General features: G+C 45.2%; 2 protein-coding genes across 8 annotated transcripts in view; both read right to left on the minus strand.

The window, feature by feature from the left end:
* Nucleotides 1-27: 27 nt before the first annotated feature.
* LOC126983545 (coatomer subunit zeta-1-like) lies at nucleotides 28-10,649 on the minus strand. 5 transcript variants are annotated; one of them, XM_050836314.1, is made up of 6 exons: nucleotides 10,579-10,649; nucleotides 8,036-8,281; nucleotides 7,322-7,455; nucleotides 6,693-6,783; nucleotides 3,849-3,884; nucleotides 28-1,000 (listed from the first exon to the last, which is right to left on the minus strand). In XM_050836314.1, exons 1-6 carry the CDS (start codon nucleotides 10,591-10,593, stop codon nucleotides 953-955), a joined length of 570 nt encoding a protein of 189 aa, XP_050692271.1. In that variant the 5' UTR covers nucleotides 10,594-10,649; the 3' UTR covers nucleotides 28-952. The 5 variants fall into 5 exon arrangements, with proteins under 5 accessions (XP_050692271.1, XP_050692270.1, XP_050692272.1 ...); XM_050836313.1 differs by lacking the exon at nucleotides 10,579-10,649 and adding an exon at nucleotides 10,488-10,532; XM_050836315.1 differs by lacking the exons at nucleotides 3,849-3,884; nucleotides 10,579-10,649 and adding exons at nucleotides 4,321-4,346; nucleotides 10,488-10,532.
* A 6,436-nt stretch (nucleotides 10,650-17,085) lies between these two features.
* Nucleotides 17,086-20,331, minus strand: part of LOC126983546 (protein bric-a-brac 1-like) — an 87,986-nt gene continuing 84,740 nt past the window's right edge. For all 3 annotated transcript variants that reach the window (XM_050836319.1, XM_050836318.1, XM_050836321.1), the window contains exons 7-8: nucleotides 17,961-18,870; nucleotides 17,086-17,227 (exon numbers count right to left, since the gene is read on the minus strand). In XM_050836319.1, the coding sequence (XP_050692276.1) occupies nucleotides 17,969-18,870 (902 nt within the window). In that variant the 3' untranslated portion in view covers nucleotides 17,086-17,227; nucleotides 17,961-17,968. The remainder of the gene's footprint in view (nucleotides 17,228-17,960; nucleotides 18,871-20,331) is intronic.

Here is a 20,331-nt window from a genome sequence, read left to right on the forward strand (position 1 = left end):
GAGTCCTTATGGTAAAGGAGGAGTGAGTATACAAAAATGTTTTATTTATAGGTGAGATGACAAAACAGTATTCCTAAAGATGTCCAGTACCAGCTGTAGTCATGTATGGCTCTTCAGATGCTGGCATTTATGTAACTATTAGTACTTATTAATACTCTTCTCAGGCTTAATTTAGAAGTGTCTTTTCCATTGTATCTATCTATATCTATATCTATCTATCTATCTATCTATCTATCTATCTATATATATATATATATATATATATATATATATATATATATATATATATATATAGATAGATAGATAGATAGATAGATATAAATATATAGACGTTCATCAGTAATAACATCATTGACTTCTGCAGTACTGTGTTTCCCTTTCATTCATAAATTCTAGACAAATATCCTTCTGGCACTTACTCAAAGGTGTTAGTGTGGCTTGCTATGAGGGGAGAAAACAATATTGACAACCAGGCAAGGATATTACTTATTTACAGTACTGAAACCTCTTGGGTAATGGAATATTATGGAGGCCATTACATGTTTCCATGAAAATACTTTTGCTTTGATCCTGTGGTTCCTTCAAATATATTAATGCTAAACATACAAAGCCAATACTTCTCCAACAGGGAACAACATTCTTGGAGTGCAAATGTCTGAAGACACTCAAATGAATAGTGTAACTTCATCTTCCTAACAAACATTTCTTGTCCCAGTATAAAAAAAAACTAGGAATGTATTAAACTATCAGAAACAAAACTTCATAACTACAGGAAATGTGTGTGAACAAATATCAATTGTGAATGATTAAAGGTCTATAAATATTATTTTCTGTAGGTACCAGAGGCATCCATCCTGCATGGCACCAAGACTTTGTGAGAGTGTGTGTGTGTGTGTGTAGAGGGTGCAGGTGCCTGTGTTGTGTAGGGGCTTGGGAGTAGTTATGGTCGCAATCACTTCAACAGCGACCACTTAAGCTGCTCTCGGGCTGACTGTAAGACCTGTGGACAGAGATAACCCAATGTGACCTAATACCAAACAGATGTGATCAAAAAAGCTTCTCAAATATAAATTTAAAACTTTTTTGCAACTTATGTAAATAAACAAAGTTTTTTAAGAACTGAATACATATGCTGAAAAGACATTTACTTTGACAACATTATTTGTAATCAATAAATATCTATAAATGTTTTTTTTTATTTTTTTTTTATAATATATATATGAAAATGTAGTTTATACACAGCATGCTGTACCATGACACCACAACCTGGTGATGAAACTATGACTCAATTAACTGCAATGTTGTGTGACAATGGTTTCAATGCCCTTTTTTTTCCAATAATATAAACATGAATTTGATGATTGATGGATGAACACTAGATAAAATGGAGTTATTATGTAGTTAATGAGGCAGTCAGTTCATTTCAGATTGATGTGTTTTATCTCTTATAACTACTGGCAACCATCGCAATATAATCGATCAACATACATTTGATCACCTCTACAATCTTGAACTTTTCATACAAAAACTCTACACACAGTCCCTCATCATCAGTTAAACAATCTGTCCGTGGCTGGTGATACAATGACATGATCACTGCGCTGGCCAGTAGTGGTGCAACCATATGATTATTAGACTGCACTGAGGTGGTGCAAACACATGATCACTATGCTGCATAGTAGTGTCTTCTACGCATACTACACTCTGTCTGCAGTCTGGCTTGTCGATATGTTTTTCAGAGGATTTTGCTAGCCAGAATCTCAGATTCCACCCATTGTCAGATAATACCGCTACACTCAAATGAGAAAGATGAATTCCTATTAAGTTCTTTTCTAAGTCTGAGACTTTTAAGAATTCAGTTTATGTCCATTTTCTTCCCCTATCATCTCTATTCCAGTATGTAACTGTCTCTTCTTTAATCCCTCCTTCTTCCTTTTTGAGTGGTTAGGCCATGAATCTTTGTTGTAATGCCATTAATATACAATCGATCACTTATCCATCAGTTTCAGAGGAACATCATTAGAGGATGCCTGTGAAATGTTTATGACTTGCTTTATCATTTTAACTACTGATGACAACTATTACTATTACTACATTTTATCATTACATGAGTTTTGCTTTCCACTGTAATCCTTGAGCCATACGGATAAGATTTCAGGTCTAGTTTCCACTGCAGAAACCAACCAAAAGGGACACAGCTGTCAAAAGGATCACAAGGTCTGTTGGCTTCTCAACCTGCCTTTGTGGTAACTGATGATGATAATCACGATTATTATTATTATTATTCAGATTAAAAATGCTTTGTTTTTTATCCTACTGAGGAACTAAAAGGGACACAGTATGACAATACATAATGTTGCAGTTGAATACTGGGACTCCCTCGCTTAATTTTGAACAGGACAAATTCTAAAGTGGTCAAAAGCTCTTAACAGGTTGCCTACTCTGGAAATGGAGCCATGATGATCTACTATGATGGTGGTGGTGGTGATAAGTTATGCTTGTAATATTTTTTACATTATAAGGCAAGATGGAGTTATGCTAACTCAAATTAATAATTGCAATAGTGTGATGTTAGAATGTCATAACTTTCATGTTAGTGTGTAATGAAAATCTTTCCAGTAACAAAAGAACTTATAAGAAAACTCCCAAAGCAATTAGCAACAGCAAATATAAGTATGTTAAGTGTGTTATAAAGTGGTAATTAGCTTTCAGTCAGGTTACTGTATGTGACTGTCTCCTATGTATGGTGTAATTCAATAAAGAAAAGATGCTGAATGTAATTAGTGTCTTCAAGAGGTTTGGGTATAAAAGTCATGTACAAAGCAAGCAAACTTATAAAGCTTACTTTTTTAATCAGTCCAAAGTTGATAATTTAAGTAATTAGCCAATCCATTATATGCATGACTAATGAAGATAGAGAATGAAAAAGAGACATGAAGAAATTACTCAATACATGTGTGGCTAGATCCCATATAGGCATTCTAGATAAGTGCCTAGGAAGCAGATATATGATGCAACCACTCAGTACATGAAAGTGTTTGATTAAATGTGGATATAATGAGCTGGAAGCATCATTGTGTCCACGGAGCCCAAGCCCAGTAGAGTGAGCCACACACACACCACACACACACTTCAAACAGTGCCACCCTGACCCTTCACACACCCAGCACAATCTCATGACACTACTGATCCCATGTGGTGCTGAACAGAGTGCCATGTAACAACACACACACACACACACACACACAGGCTCACTCACACACAAACATACACACACACACACACACACACACACTCGTGGAGGTTAATCAGTGCATAGGTGGGTCTTCAAAATACAGAGAAACAAGTGTATATCAGTGCTCAGGAAGATAGGAAATTATTAATCTTTTAGGAGAGGCACTACACTGACCAGAACATGTGTAGAGTGAGAGATCAAGAGGGAGAAGTGAAGAATAGAAAGTGTAAAATAGAACAACCAGAAAGTACTTGCAATTCCCCTGCATAGAGTCAGTGGGGAGGACCAAGGCATTAGTAACAGTGACCCCAGATACAGAGTAATAGCGTTAAGACACAGTGTCATAACCAGGGTCTCACAAAATGGACCAGGATGGGACCAAATAATTTTCTAGGGGATGGATGAATATTACAAGTTCTGGTTATCCACAAATTTAGGAGCAGTACACCTCCATATGCAGCAAACAAACATTTCAGGTAGGGGAGAATGTCTAAACTTTAGCGAGGAGTATGGGTCCCCAGTACTCATTAATGGATATGCCACTGGATAAAGGGAGAGAGAGAGAGAGAGAGAGAAAGACAGGCCCCACCACACACTCACCACCACAACTTACCGCTCCTGTAGTGTTTTCCAGCTTCTGCTTCACTTGCTGGTGATGACAAACCACCACTATTAATGTATGCTCTCTCACTCTCTCTCTTGCTCGCTCTCTCACTCTCATTCTCTCTCTTTCTCACTCCCTCTCCCACACAAAAAAGCTGTATGGACATATGACAGCAGAAAGAAGGACTCAGTCAAGATAAAGAATAAAGTCACGTCTCATCAAATCAAAGTCTGTAAATTGCATCACACAAATGCATAATTATGAACAGAACTCACTAATTGAATAATGATGTCACAACCTAAAAGACAACCAATGCCATTAGTGATTATTATTAACATTAGGATTATTATTATTACTACTATAGCTATCATGATTAGTTAACAGGAGGAGGAGAAACATGTGTAGTATATTGCCATCATTAGAGAAGATGAAAGATTATGCAGTGTTCCCCATTATGAACCAGGACACTGAACTGCCTCACCATATTAAGATCGTCACTCTCTCATCCTGGGGAGAACAGAGACACACTTGCTCACGCCACAGCATACGACGGTAAACAGGTGGAATGTGAAGATAATGAAAATGTATTAGTGAATTCAAGGGCAAAGAGTGATGTGTGTGTGTGTGTGTGTGTGTATGTGTGTTATTTACACACAAGCTGGACTTGTCACTGCCAGCAAGTGCCCTTCTGATTAGAGCAAGGCTCATTATAGTTAATCTCTGGGTACTGTCAAGATATACACCACACATCTCGTCCCCCTTGCTTAACCCTTAAAGCGCGGGTGTCGACAATAGTCGACAGCTGGTGCCTGGGCTCTTCTCACCTTCCAGTGAATTTCATCCATAAGATGGGGGCCCTTTGACCTCAATACCCATCAAGGGCATCAAGAAGGCCTAGAAGTTAAGTTATTTTGGGGTGTGGTTCACATAAACTGTATAAAAGTTATGCTTCTTATTACTAAATCATAGAAGGGAAGTCCACTTGGGGTGGAAAACTCTATAAAAATGTGCTCTCAGTGATCCTAATTTAATATTCCGTACGCGCTCTACCAAAGATCATATAGTCTTCAACTTAACGTCAATAAACAGTTAAGGGTATGTACTTTACAATGGTACTTCATTCAGTTATGCGAGTTAAGTAGAAGCAAAGGTATGAAAGGTTGGAGTGAGGTATGTTTTTGCCTGAATATGCCCACGTGGGAGAACAGGCACGCAAAATAAGCCTGCACTTTGAGGGTTAAGGGGAAACAGTAACTGTTCCTTGCAAACGGAAATATCTCAGCCTCAGTGGGGCTCGAACCTCCACCTGACAGGGCAGAGCTTTAATTGTGTGTGTGTAATTCACCTTGGTGTGTGTGTGTGTGTGTGTGTGTGTGAGAGAGAGAGAGAGAGAGAGAGAGAGAGAGAGAGAGAGAGAGAGACTGTGATAAACATATAGTAGCTGAGACAGACACAGAAAGTGACAAAAAGAAAGGCATAACATTTTCTGGCACATTAGGCACATGAACATATGAAGCACACCAAACTCTGGCAGACACTCTTTTAACAAAGTAAAAAAAAATCCAAATCTCCAACAATGTTCTAGGCAGGATACAAGATATTAATTACCATTCCATGTTAATTTTTCTTTAAGTTTTTAATATTTCTTAAACGTGAAGTTAGTGGCTGGCACTGGCTGCCTGTTTGCAGAAGGTGCACTGCACAGTAGGGCGTGCTTGACCTGTTATACCTATAATTATGGTGTAAAAGCGACTGCTGGTTTGCTTGTGTCTGTACCCCCCTTCCATGCCTGAATTTTCTACTTGCTACCTATGTAATCTCTAGAGTAATTTGAGTGGCAGTTCTGTATGGGAGATCTTTGCACTTCATTTTCATTGGGCACTACAGCACTGCAACTACCACCTGTTAACAACCCTTAACTATGACCTAACCTGCAGTAGTTTTCTGATATAATTTTGAAAACAACCTTATATGCCAGAAAATGTGTTTTTTACACACATACATACATACTAACTGACACACACACACACACACACACACACACACACACACACAAGCTAACTACTAAACTGATTGCTGCTCATGGTAAAATATGAAGGAAAATCATGGACAATCAAATTAGTTTAGAAATCTAAGAGATCTTAGTTATATAGCCTAAATGAAGTGACAGAATTCAAGAAGGGAAAGACACAATTAAGTTAGGCAAATGAAAAGATACCAGTATTTAAATGGTTTAGATGAAGGAGCACAGAGCTACAAGTAGCATAAAAAAGAACAGACTTGGAAGTGATAATCAGCAGCAGCCAACTAGCACAAGCTGATAAAGTATATGCAAAATATGGACTATGCAAACTGTTAACATGAGTGGCTATTGCAAAATTACCGAGATGTATCACACAAGATTATTATATAATCTGAGAAATACTAGAATGTCGCTGTAGTGTGAAGCCTGGCCTGATGTTTAAGTAACTTTAAAGAGAATTGAAATGGTAGAAGAGACTGACACATGACTGGTAACCAATTCAAACGAAATAAAAAAAATTGAACTTACCAATCTTGGTATACAAATGTGTGACAAAGGAAACAGTAGATATGAATATATAATGACTGATGAAATGTAATAACATCACTATGCCATTAGAAATTTTATGAGTTTTGATAAAGATGAAAAAAACACTTTCCCTTATGGATCAGTGAAGACACTTGTGCCTACAGGATAGTACACAAATTTACTGTATAGAGTGTCATGACTTTATAGCGAAAAATGAGCCAGGCCAACACGAGCTTAGCACAAATCCTGTATACTACAACTAGGTAAATAAATCCACACACACACACAGACACACAACCCACCTGAGTCACAGTCTGATCATTGAAGGGCGACTCCTCACTCCTGAGAGCGACTCGTTGACTCACCACCTGAGGGTCAGTCTCTAGGGGGATGCTGCACACATGCGCAAGCATGCAGACACACATACACACACACAAAGGGGAGGAGAGAATGGCAAATCAGTAAACACATCACATTACAATGACAATATAAATGTATGTCAAGATAATAATGAAAAAATACAAATATCAAAAACACAAATAAACTCTGATGTCAGAATCCATTAGAAAATTCCCCTAAAGAGTAAAACCAAGAAAGGAAGTGCTCTAATTCTCCCTGTCCATTTACTTTTCATGCAGGATAACCATGTGTTCTTGTCTTGCATGTATTCCTAAACTCGAACAAGCTGCCTAACAGCTGGTCTTTCAACTATCAACTCTCCGATAATCAGAGATGTAACAACTAAACAACAACTGAGACTTAGCCATCTGTCAGATCCTTGCAAAGGTGTACAACTATACCAGATAAAAATCTCAGAGAAAATGTCAAATATTTACTTTCCTAAAGAAGGAAAATCTCTGATAGCAACATCCAAATATAAAAGTCTTAGAATTTTTTTTAAAATGTCCATTAACAACTGCAGATTACTCACCCTCCATCACAGATCTCATCCATGGCCAGCATGATAAGGTCAAGGTTGTCGAGCAGCGTCCGCTTCTCAACATTCTTACGTAGAATAGCAGACACAGCATCATAGAGGCAGCTCAGCACCGACACTAAGATGAGCTGCAGGGGAATAATGGGACAGTCATACAGAAATACTACTTATGCTGTTAGAGCTGGATAATTGAGGGAGACTGGCTGAAAATGCTGCTGCAATTTACTTACATTATTTTTGGAGACTGAGGGTATAGTTGGGGAGTGGGGTGTTAACAGACTAAAGGAGAATGGGCATCTGTCTCATAAGCTTTGAACCAGTGGTGGGTAAGAACCCTAGGACACAGAGCAAGCGTGACAAATGTGTTACCAAAGTTTACCTTCCCCAGGTTTTTCCAGGTATATACCCATATATCAAGCAGCCCAAAAGAAAGGATGCACAGCTGGGGGAACAGGGTGCTAACTGTCCCAGCCCCGGATCAAACACAGACTGCCAGATTCATAGCTGGAATACGAACTGCTACACCTCAGAGAAAGAGGTGATAAAGAAAACAAAAGTAGGAAAGGACCCTGGACTAAATATTGTAAAAACAAAGTAGCCTATGATAAAACTACACACACACACACACCAAAAAAAAAATTAAATAAATAAATAAATCTCGCACACAAAGTCTCTCTTACACTCACACACACACAAAGATGCACCTACCTCATTTTCATGTGACATCCCCATGACATAGAAGAAGAGGTCCACGTTGGATCGGTACACACAGGTGAGTCGATCCAGCATGATCACCTCGGCGTTGGCTCGATGAGTCTTCTGGAACAGGTCTTTCTCAAACTTCTTTTCCTCCTTGACGCCAGGGAAGACTGATGGGTCGTAGTACTTGGCCAGGAGTCTGTTGCCATCGTTGTCCAGGATGGCAATACCCTTGATGATGTAGAGTGTGGGTTCCTATGGGTGGTGATGGGAGGAGTTGAAAGGTGTAGTAACAGTTATTTAAGATTGTATTTGTGTGTGTGTGACCCTAGTGGGGAGGGGTGATGGGGACAAAGCCATTCCCACGTTGGAATGAGAGTAAACATCTTAGCTGTGGTGAGCTGCAGGATGCTTGGGGCTATTCTGCTGTCTGTGGTTGTACAGGCTTGTGGTTCTGTGATAAATTCATTCTAGTGCATTCGTTGCTGCTTTCCAGTAAAAAAAATGTCTCTTATATGAAAAAGCTTCATATTTAACCCAGGAATTAATAAGACAGTGTTTCCGAAACAAACTACTCAGAACTTCTGACTAATATTGGCAACAAGGTAATAGAGCTGATCAAGCCACGGAGTAATGGAACCGTAATCCAGAAAAGAGCAGGCACATGAGAATCAGTAGAACCCTGGCTGATGATACGGGATACCATATTCATGAAGGGATAGAGAAGACCAGGAAGGAAAAGGACATTGGTGTGGTCACTGATGACAAGCTGACATTCTCAGACCATCTTGCAGAAAAAGAAAAAAAAATGAGGGCAACAAGATAGTGGGACTTATAAGAAGAATATTTGTACACCTGGACCCAGCAGTATTTAAGCCTTTATTTACAGCCTTGGTGAGGCCACACCTTGAGTACGCTAACCAGGTGTGGTGTCACCACCTTGTTAAGGATATAGAGGCTGTACATAAAGAATGTCCAGAAGAGAGCGACAAAGCTGGTGCCTTGCCTGAGAGACCTGCCCTATGAGGAGAGACTGAGGAGGCTGGATCTGCCCACACTGGCATACAGGAAATCCCAAGGAGACTAAATTGAGACCTTTAAGATTGTCACCGGTAAATACGACAGTGACTGCACTGAGGGAATCTTTGAGTTGAGGACTGACAACACTACACGGGGGAATACCAAGAAAATTTAAAAGACGAGGGCTAGGCTGGACCTCCGACAGTATTTGTTTCCCAACAGTGTAGTGAACAACTGGAACAATTTGCCAGAGTGGGTGGTGAGTGGTGACTCAGTGGAAACATTTGAATCCAGGCTGGACAAATTTTGGAAAGGCCAGGATCAAAAATTTAACTATAAGGCACAAATCACCACACACAGCCAACAAACAGTTGTTATGGCTGCCAGACTGGAGCCACAGGCCCACTACGGCCTCTTCCAGGGAATCTTCTGTGAGTAACTGTGAGTAAGTGCCAATGGGTGATTGAACTGAAGGAGCCACTAGGTAATAGAGCTGAAGGAGCCACGGGGTAATAGAGCTGAAGGAGCCACGGGGTAATAGAGAGAGCCACTCACACAAACCATGGCGTAATAGTGAGCTTAATGAACCCTTCGAAGGCATGTCTTATAGCACCATTGACTCGCGCCTGCATTGACGTTACCGTTACCACTGATGAGGTTTCAGGCCCCACAGCGCTCCACAGGGCCGTCAATATTATAATGATGGTGTCAGCACCAAAAGTTGTCCTTGATGCTGATATTTGTAACATTATAGGATTTAGTGAATAAGTGAGTCCTTATGTTAGTTTCCACTATCACACTTCGGTATCTCTTAAGAATAGCGGCTCCTAGCGGGTGCACATTTAGGGCACTGTGCGGTGGTAATTACAGCATTTCCAGCATGTACGACGGGGTTTTGACAAGCGGACAGGCGTGTTTATGTTACAAGGGGTGTATTTTTCCGCATGGGCTTTTCCCTTTCTTCACCCCGGAGATCGCAGTCTCATCGCCCATCAACTTAGAAGAAATTGTGAGGCCAGCGTGGAAAAATACACCCCTTGTGACATAAACACACCTGTCTGCTTGTCAAAACCCCGTCGTATGTGCTAGAAATGTTGTAATTACCACCACATTGTGCCCTAAATGCGCACCCACCAGGAGCCGCTATTCCTAAGATTTACCCACTTTTCTTTTCACTTCACTTTCATTGCACAGATCTTTTTTCCCGACAAGCCAAGAAAGTTTTTGTGAAAGGTATTAACTTCACTGCTTCCTCCTTACATCCATATACTCCTAACACGGTGCTTATTCCTCAGACTTCCTCCTCCAACCTGCTATTCCACTCCTTTTCCCCAGCTGCCCCCTGCCCTCCGGTGCACTCAGACCTCCTGCAGAAGTCCCGGAGCCTCGACAGGACCTACTCCCCGCCCTGCTGACAACACCCAGTAACAATTTGACCTGCCGAGGCTCTAGGGCCGCGGTTCCACAGCATTCCCCAGCCTAGCCAGCCCCCGACACACGCTAGAAGGGGAAAACGGCAGCAGCACACGTACCAACAGGCCGGACATCTTGACAGCTGGCACGTGTTAATTCCAGCTCACAAACCAGCGAAGTGCTATACATCAATATACTCTGTCTATTGCATCCTTGCTCTCAAGTTAATATAAAGAAACTCATTGTATTTGAAACTATATTTACATGAGTAATTACAGACAGAGGAGCATTGGCGTGAAATCACTACTACGTGACCCCGTAATGAAGAGGGACACGTCAGCTATTACACGGGTCACTTATTGGCGTTCATTCCAAATATTTCCCCTCAAAAAGCTTTTCAAAGGAGTTCTCATTAGCGTTACCACATCAGTAGTTGTTGTTGCAGACATAGGCGTAGGAGCTCCATTTTTTTTTTCAGGGGGGGCAAGATACCTTTGGCTCGTATTTTGACAGGTTCTATACTAGTGGAGGTTATTTGGAAATTCCTGCAGACATTGGCCCACATGTCTGCCCTAATTTGAGAAAAGTTTTGCCAGAATTTCACCTGTTTCCGAAAACTGGAGGGCCAATTGCCCCGTCTGCTTCCCCCTCCCTTACAACGCCTATATGGTTGCAGTCCTGACGGTCCCCTTTCCTATCCAGATAGGAACGTCCGGCTCCACCTTCCAGCCAGGAGGAATGGTGCCAGATTGTCATACGGCAGTCAAGACCGTATGCAACCCACGGATCATGGCCTCGATCACTTCCAGAGCTTTGAGCAACTCCGCACTGGTGTAACAAACAGCACCCGCCTTTCCACCCATCAACCTCGCTACAGCATCTCTGACCTCGTCAAACAGAGGGTGGGATTTCGTCACTATTTGTAACCTACTGGATGGGGACTGACAACTCGGAGGGTCTGCCATATAGCTACAACTGGTCAAATTTAAGTACTCAATCCAGCGAGGCAGCCATCTGATGTTCGGATAATAACACTCACCTGAAAGGCTGTCAGCAATTTAGTTCCTCAAGTCAGGCCTGGGATCACTGTTGTTTGCTTTATACATCATCAGCCTGTTGGAACGAGCAATGAGCAACAGAGAAATGTATTTGAATGTCGATGATGCAATGTTTTACAGAAAACGTGAATGTATGAAGCTATAAAAAGGTAACTGGAAGATCATAAATTGTTAAGAATAATGGCTACTGAATTTTCAACAGGATTAACTAGATTAAAGTCAAATAAGAGAGAGCAGAGATAATAACATATTCGTACCTGGATGCAGAGACGTTTCTTTCATAATACATAACCTGGTGCCCATACCTCGTTATTAAGGATGTAAACTCGGAAAATATAGAGGGTCACAAAGCTGGCGCCAAGAAAATAAAGGCTTTCCCTACAAGGAGAAACTAAGAAAGCTACATCTGCCAACACTTGAAGACGTGATCGAGACTTACGAAACATTGTGGAAATTATGGGTCAAGAAACCTTTGTGATGAGGGAGAGCGACACATCACGAAGAAAGATATATAAAAAAAAAAAAAAAAACACTGACAGGTCCAGGTTAAATACACAGAAGGACTTCCTGACATACACTGCCAGAATAGGAGGTGGGGAGAACAACTGTTTGGAGGTTCAAGTGTAGACCTAACCAACGAAGGACATGAACAGATTAGATTTTAAGGCACAGATAAAGACGACTACACGGAGCCACCCGTCAGACATAAAGTAATGAAGAACAGATGGAGTCGCAGGGAACACATCTTTGGTAATATTATAGGAACCAAGTAATTCATACTCTCCTTCTTATATACAATATACCGCCCGTGGCCAGGCAATATTAACCTTTATTATCACTTCTCCAACAAGTCAAGGTGTACACAGGAGCGAAACATTCTGTCTACGCGTCGAAAAGCCGCCATATAAAAAAATCTTCCGTCAACACACACACACACACACACACACACACACACACACACACACACACACACACATACACGTATACATAATACAGGCAGGTGTTTATTGCACACACACGCAGGTATACATCATTATTACATAAATGTCCAGCACAATCATACATAAGCAGTGCGCGCACACACACACACACACACACACACACACACACACACACACACACGAGTATATACAGGTTCAAAGACACCATTGTGCTCTTCTTTTTTCTGTGGAGGATAAAAAGAAAAAAAAAAAAGAGGAAGACGACGAATGGGAGGGAGAAGAAAGGAGAGGAGGGAGGGGGAGGGGGGACGAAACGTTCAAATTATGATTATGTACACGTACAATAAAAAAAAAGAAACGTACAAATAAATAAATCCAACCTAATTCTAACCATCTCTTTACGCTTTAATGAGAAATCGGGGGGTTCAGAAGAGCATAAGGGATCTAAATATTGATCTGCACAGCCTGGGAGCTGAAGGATAATGGGATTCAATGGTCTTTGTAAGGGATTTGGACGATGAAGACAGACGGAACTTCAGATTTAAACACTAGGAATCACGTGACCTTATTATAAATTCAACAGGGATATTCTTTTTCAAGGGTGTGGACTATAGTAACGTACGGAGACTTGGAAATGGACTGTAACCTTTTCAAAACCTTTATAAAAATCTGCTATTGAGTAGATAAAGAGGATACGACGGGTAATGGGGAGTCTGGGAAAAGAGGGGGAGTTTAGGAAGTGTTGAGTAAAACATCAAGTAGGAGAGGATTGAAGGAGATAAAGATGATAAAATTGGTAGTGAGGAGTTTGGGAAGTAGAGGATTGGGTGAAACGTTAAGTAAAAGAGGATTATAGGAGATAAGAAGGATATAATGGGTAGTGTAGAGTTTGGGAAGTAGAGGATTGGGTGAAAGTGAAGTAAAAGAGGATTAAAGGAGATAAGAAAGGTATATTGGGTAGCAAGGAGTTTGGGAAGAGGAGGATTGGGTGAAATATGAAATGGAAGAGGATTTAAGGATTATATTAACTTCTCGACGCATCAGGTGGGTGAGAGTATTGAAGGGCTTAAGGCGGTGTGACTCGAGCTGTTTCCTATGCAACGTTAGGTTTTCAGGGCGAGTTTGGGGGCTTTTAAGAACTGAACCAAACTGGACAGCCGACCTCCTGACAGCTTGCTGACCATCGGCAACTACTGGGTGGACAGAGGGCACGGATTGAAGGAGACTGTCCATCCGTCTCTACTACGCCCGGGAATCGAACCCACGACCTCTCGGGACAAAGATTCGTACAAGGGAGACTTTATGAGTGGATCTGAGGGATTTCTGCAAGGATTATTGACCTTTACTCTGAGACTGAGAGTGCTGTGCGTGTGGGGGAGGTGTTTCCGGCTTCTTCCCTGTAAATTCAGCGGTGCGTCCTTGCTCCATCACTTTTCAACACTTGCGTGGACTGGGTATTAGGCAAAGTTGCTGATCGCGTAACTCATGGCTGGGTCAAGTCAATCGATCCTGCTAGAAGGGACTTGGAACCGTATTCTAAGACACCATCGCTTTTCACATCAACTATTTCTAAAGGTCAAAGAGGGGATCAATCAAGTTTTCATGAGTGTTTTTTTTAAGGTTCATGGCACAGAAGGGTCAAACTACCACCAGGGTCATAAAACTACCCCTGGAAAGGCCTACAGCTCCTACGAAAGCCATGTAAAATATGTGAACTTGGGCGACGAAATGTTTTAAAATACGACCCTTGGGATGGATCAACGCCAGGAGTGCAGCTACGTAGGAGCTTGCTCGGGGGGACCGCCGGGAGTGGAGGCGGCGAGTGAGTGGAACGACGCACCTCCGGGAGTATGTTCCTCGTTAATTAGTTAGCAAATCCAATCCGTTCGTGGGACACCGCCTTGAGCATGATGTGTGTGTGTGTGTGTGTGTGTGTGTGTGTGTGTGTGTGTGTGTGTGTGTGTGTGTGTGTGAGAGAGAGAGAGAGAGAGAGAGAGAGAGAGAGAGAGAGAGAGAGAGAGAGAGAGAGAGAGAGAGAGAGAGAGAGAGAGAGAGAGAGAGAGAGAGAGAGAGAGAGAGAGAGAGAGAGAGAGAGAGAGAGAATGTAATTAATCATGGGATGTAATCAATTCCCGTGGCGTAATGAGTCTAATAGGAAGGCAGAGCGTTGGGGGTAATGATGATGATGATAATGATGATGATGATGATGATGATGATGATGGGGAGGCATTAGAAGGACATCAGTGGAAATAGAAGTAGAAATTGGCAACAAGTTTCTATTTAACAGGGAATGAGAACAATGGTATGCGAACAATGGTAGAGGAGGAAGAGGAGAAGAATGGGAGACGCACGGAAAGGGGTGTGATCCGATTGTGTTATGGAAGGAGGAGGAGGAGCAGGAGGAGGAGGAGGAGAAAGAGGAGGAGGAGGTATGGTTAGATTACGAGGAAGAGGAAAAGACTTGGAGTGGATGGGAGGAGGAGGAGAAGGAGGAGAAAGAGGAGGAGGACGAATAATTAGGTTAAGAATGGAGTTAATAGGGGAGTAGAGGAGTAGGGTTGCGTGAAAGTGGCAGACTGAATATGGCAGCAGGAGTGGCCTAGGAAACGTATGGTAATGGTAGTAGGAGTGACCTGGGAGTGTATGGTAGAAGTAGCATGGGAGGGGTATGGTAGGAGTGGTCTGGGAGGGGTTTGGTAGGAGTGGTCTGGGAGGGGTATGGTAGAAGTAGCATGGGCGGGGTATGGTAGGAGTGGTCTGGGAGTGGTCTGGTAGGAGTGGTCTGGGAGGGGTATGGTGGGAGTGGTCTGGGAGGGGCATGGTAGGAGTGGTCTGCGAGGGGTATGGTAGGAGTGGTCTGGGAGGGGTATGGTAGGAGTGGTCTAGGAGGGGTATGGCAGGAGTGGTCTAGGAGGGGTGTGGAAGGAGTGGTCTGGGAGGGGTATGGTAGAAGTAGCATGGGAGGGGTATGGTAGGAGTGGTCTGGGAGGGGTATGGTAGGAGTGGTCTGGGAGGGGTATGGTAGGAGTGGTCTGGGAGAGGTATGGCAGGAGTGGTCTGGAAGGGGTATGACAGGAGTGGTCTGGGAGGGGTATGATAGGAGTGGTCTAGGAGGGGTATGGTAGGAGTGGTCTGGGAGAGGTATGGCAGGAGTGGTCTGGGAGGGGTATGGTAGGAGTGGTCTGGGAGGGGTATGATAGGAGTGGTCTGGGAGGGGTATGATAGGAGTGGTCTAGGAGGGGTATGGTAGGAGTGGTCTGGGAGGGGTATGATAGGAGTGGTCTAGGAGGGGTATGGTAGGAGTGGTCTGGGAGGGGTATGGCAGGAGTGGTCTGGGAGGGGTATGGCAGGAGTGGTCTGGGAGGGGTATGGCAGGAGTGGTCTGGGAGGGGTATGATAGGAGTGGTTTGGGAGGGGTATGATAGGAGTGGTCTAGGAGGGGTATGGCAGGAGTGGTCTGGGAGGGGTATGATAGGAGTGGTCTAGGAGGGGTATGGTAGGAGTGGTCTGGGAGGGGTACGGCAGGAGTGGTCTGGGAGGGGTATGGTAGGAGTGGTCTGGGAGGGGTATGGCAGGAGTGGTCTGGGAGGGGTATGGTAGGAGTGGTCTGGGAGGGGTATAGTAGAAGTAGCATGGGGGAGGGGTACGGCAGGAGTGGTCTGGGAGGGGTATGGCAGGAGTGGTCTGGGAGGGGTATGGTAGGAGTGGTCTGGGAGGGGTATGGTAGGAGTGGTCTGGGAGGGGTATGGTAGGAGTGGTCTGGGAGGGGTATGGTAGGAGTGGTCTGGGAGGGGTATGGTAGAAGTAGCATGGGAGGGGTATGGCAGGAGTGGTCTGGGAGGGGTATGGTAGAAGTAGCATGGGAGGGGTATGGCAGGAGTGGTCTGGGAGGGGTATGGTAGGAGTGGTCTGGGAGGGGTATGGTAGAAGTAGCATGGGAGGGGTATGGTAGGAGTGGTCTGGGAGGGGTATGGCAGGAGTGGTCTGGGAGGGGTATGGTAGAAGTAGCATGGGAGGGGTATGGTAGGAGTGGTCTGGGAGGGGTATGGTAGAAGTAGCATGGGAGGGGTATGGTAGGAGTGGTCTGGGAGGGGTATGGTAGGAGTGGTCTGGGAGGGGTATGGTAGAAGTAGCATGGGAGGGGTATGGTAGGAGTGGTCTGGGAGGGGTATGGTAGAAGTAGCATGGGAGGGGTATGGTAGGAGTGGTCTGGGAGGGGTATGGTAGGAGTAGTAGCCTGGAGTGGGCTGAAAATATGGTAGCAGTAAAAGACAAGGTTATTTATCTCAACCGAGCGATGGCGCCTCAGCAGGAAGTTCTGGAGTGTGACTGAGCGGTTGGTTGGTGTTGGTGCTGCTGCTGGTGGTGCTGCTGGTGGTGCTGCTGCTGCTGGTGTTGCTGCTGCTGCGTTGTGTTGTGGGAGTCAGCGTGTTGGCGATGCATATGCGTGGCCAAGGAGTACTTATTCTTGAACTCCTTGCAGCACACGGGGCAGGTGGCGTGTTCCATGTTGGAGTGCACCATTCTCACATGTCTGTTGAGGTTATAAGACGTAATGGGCTTGTGGCACTGCGGACAGGACACGTAGCCGTCACTGCCAGCCAAGGGGCGTCGCCAAGGCACCACCCCTGCCGCCGCGCCGCCGCCCATGCCCCCGCCAGTCGTCAGAGCGCCCCCGCCACCCGTGTCTAAGAATGTAACTGTAGCCGGCAGCCCCAAGTCCGTGGTGGTGGTGCTGCCGTACTCGAACACTCGCAGAAGGTCCAGGCCTGCAAAGAGGGTAAAGAAGGCCGTTAGTAGACCCAGAAGGTGATGGCGTCAGGTGCCAAATATGCGGGCAGTGTTATCACCGGCCCGCCCAACCACACACGCCCACGTCCACGCCCACGCAGACGAATCACTCAGCCGTGGCTCCTGAAAGGCATAGGAATGAGTCATGCCCATGGCCCCGCCCGTGCACACACACACACACACACACACACACACACACACACACACACACACACACACACACATCCCAGACCCACTATCACGTCCACACAGCACACCCACGCACCGTCACCCAGCCAGCAGACCCCAGCAGTAGGAGGAGGAGGAGGAGGAGGACCAGGAGGAGGAGGAGGAGGACCAGGAAGAGAACAAGTAGTAGGAGGAGGAGGAGCAAGCCAATGATGAAATGACTCTTCTACACTACAATAAAAACGAGAAAACAAAACAAAACAATACTATAATGGAGAGGAGGAGGAGGAGGAGGAGGAGGAGGAATGGTAAGAGGTGAGGGGGAATGAGATTTGAGATAATTACGAAGGAAGAGGAGGAGGAGGAGGAGGAGGAGGAGGAGGAGGAGGAGGGGAGGTGTCTAAGGAGTAAAAAGAATTGAGGAGGTGAAGGATGGAGAGGACTGAAGAGATGAAGACACAAAAAGGACAAGGAGAGGAACGGAAGAAGAGGAGGAGTAGGAGAGGGAGGAGGAGGAGGAAGAGGAGGTGCGGGGGGGCGTACCTGAGGGGTTATGGGCGTGGTGGTGCTGGTGGCGTGGTCGCTGTCTCCTCTAGATGGGTGTGGTACCAAAGGCCGGTGGTGTGGGCCGGGAGAACTTGTGGGTAGGCGGGGGGTGGGCCGAGGTGGGTTGGGGGGGAGGGGATGAGCTGCTGGGGGGCTAACTGGGGCTGGAGGTACGTGGGGGTGATGGGTCTTGAGATGAGGTGTTGTTGGAGATTGTGTGTAGTGATAGGCGGGCTGAGTGGTCGAGGGAGGAGGTGTTGGGGGAGGTGCGTGGTGGTGGTGGTGATAACAGGTGCAAGGTTGACTGGAGGTGTGGAGTGTGGTGTTGGTGGGGGTGGAGGGGGCGGAGGTGGGGGTTGCGGAGGGGGCTGCTGGACGGGGGAGAGCGCGGAGGACTGGGCTGGGGAGAGAGCGGATTGGATGGGCGGGGTGGTGGAGATGGAGGCCTGGGGGGGTGTGGTGGAGGAGGAGGTGGTGGTGGAGAGGTTATCTTGTGCGTGGGGGGTGTGGTGGGGGGCGTGGGGGTGGTGGCGTGGGTGGTAGCGGGCCTGATGGACGCTGAGGCTGTGCTTATTCTTGAACATCTTGGAGCAGAGCGGACAGCGGACCTCCAGCGAGTCGTGGGTCCTCTTGAGGTGTAGGGAGAGGTAGGACAGCTGGACCCGCTTACCGCACACGGGACAACCCACCACGCTCGCCTCCTCGCCGCCCCCTCCACCGCCACCTCCACCCCCTCCACCACCACCTCCACCTCCACTTCCACCACTCACTACATTGTTGCCACCTCCGCCTCCACCCCCTCCTCCGCCGCCGCCGCCCCCCAGCCCCACGCCCCCCTGAGGCACCCCCGCCACCCCCGGCAAGGGCACGCCGGCCCCCACCAAGCCCTCCAGCCGCATCAACACATCTGCAAGAGAGGGAAGGTTAGCCGTCTGTGTGCCGCCACGGTGCCAAGGGGAACCAACAGTGCCACAATTAGGAAGATGAACGCCAGTGACCAAACTGACACTTCAAACCTGGAGTGCCAAAATAAGTCAATTGCGGAACACAATAGTGCCACAACTAAGAACACTTGAACGCCAACAAACCAGCCGACACTTCAAACTTGAGGGGTGCCACAGGAAGACGAGTGCCAAAGGATAAACCAACCATTGAAATCTGTTAAGTGTCGCAGGAAAACCAGAAGGGCCACGGACACTGCATTTTCATGACCAAAAGAGGACGTGAATAAGTAGTAACGGTGCCAGGGAAGCTTCACACAGTGCCACAAGTCTCGATAGTGTCACGGAATGAACCTCCCGATAGCCGACTTCAAAAGGGGAAAGAAGTGGTTCCCAATGTTCTTGCTTTCACGATCCTTTTACTAACATCTTGAAAGGAAAAAGAAAGAGGAGGTGAAAAGAGTGAAGAAGAGGAGAAGCAAAGAGAACAGGCAAAGGGAGAAAGGGGAAGGAAAGATCCGGTGAAAAGATGAAAGGGGAACTAAAATGACAGAGGGAAAGTAAAAAAAAGCGGAAAAAAAACAAATGAAAAGCGAACCCCAGAAATCACCAGTTTGTTTTACACATTTATTAACAGAAATTTTCACCCGACCTTTTTTTTTTGTAGCGGGCTTTTTTTTCTCTCTCTTTGCTTATTGCCCTTGAGAGATGTTTCCTTTACTGTAAAAAAAATAAAGCATACCTGGCCCTGACATGCCCAAAATATACCCTGATGGTCCGTCTCAACATCTAGCGGCAGAATAAGATCATAAGCGACAATCTCAAAGCGGTAAGATATTAAAACCTTCCCCACTAACCCGTTTCCAGCAAGGCTTCTACACCTCCCAACCAATCCTTCTCGTACGAACCTTGACACCCAACCAATCCTTCTCGTACGACCTGAAACCCAACCAATCCTTCTCATACGAACCTTGACACCCAACCAGTCCTTCTCGTACGAACCTGAAACCCAACCAATCCTTCTCGTACGAACCTTGACACCCAACCAATCCTTTTCGTACGAACCTCAAACCCAACCAATCCTTCTCGTACGAACCTTGACACCCAACCAACCCTTTTCGTACGAACCTCAAACCCAACCAATCCTTCTCGTATGAACCTGAAACCCAACCAATCCTTCTCGTACGAACCTCAAACCCAACCAATCCTTCTCGTATGAACCTGAAACCCAACCAATCCTTCTCGTATGAACCTGAAACCCAACCAATCCTTCTCGTACGAACCTCAAACCCAACCAATCCTTCTCGTACGAACCTGAAACCGAACCAATCCTTCTCGTACGAACCTTGACACCCAACCAATCCTTCTCGTACGACCTGAAACCCAACCAATCCTTCTCGTACGAACCTTGACACCCAACCAATCCT

The sequence above is a fragment of the Eriocheir sinensis genome, chromosome 54, assembly GCF_024679095.1.
Source record: "Eriocheir sinensis breed Jianghai 21 chromosome 54, ASM2467909v1, whole genome shotgun sequence".
Lineage (NCBI taxonomy): Eukaryota > Metazoa > Arthropoda > Malacostraca > Decapoda > Varunidae > Eriocheir > Eriocheir sinensis.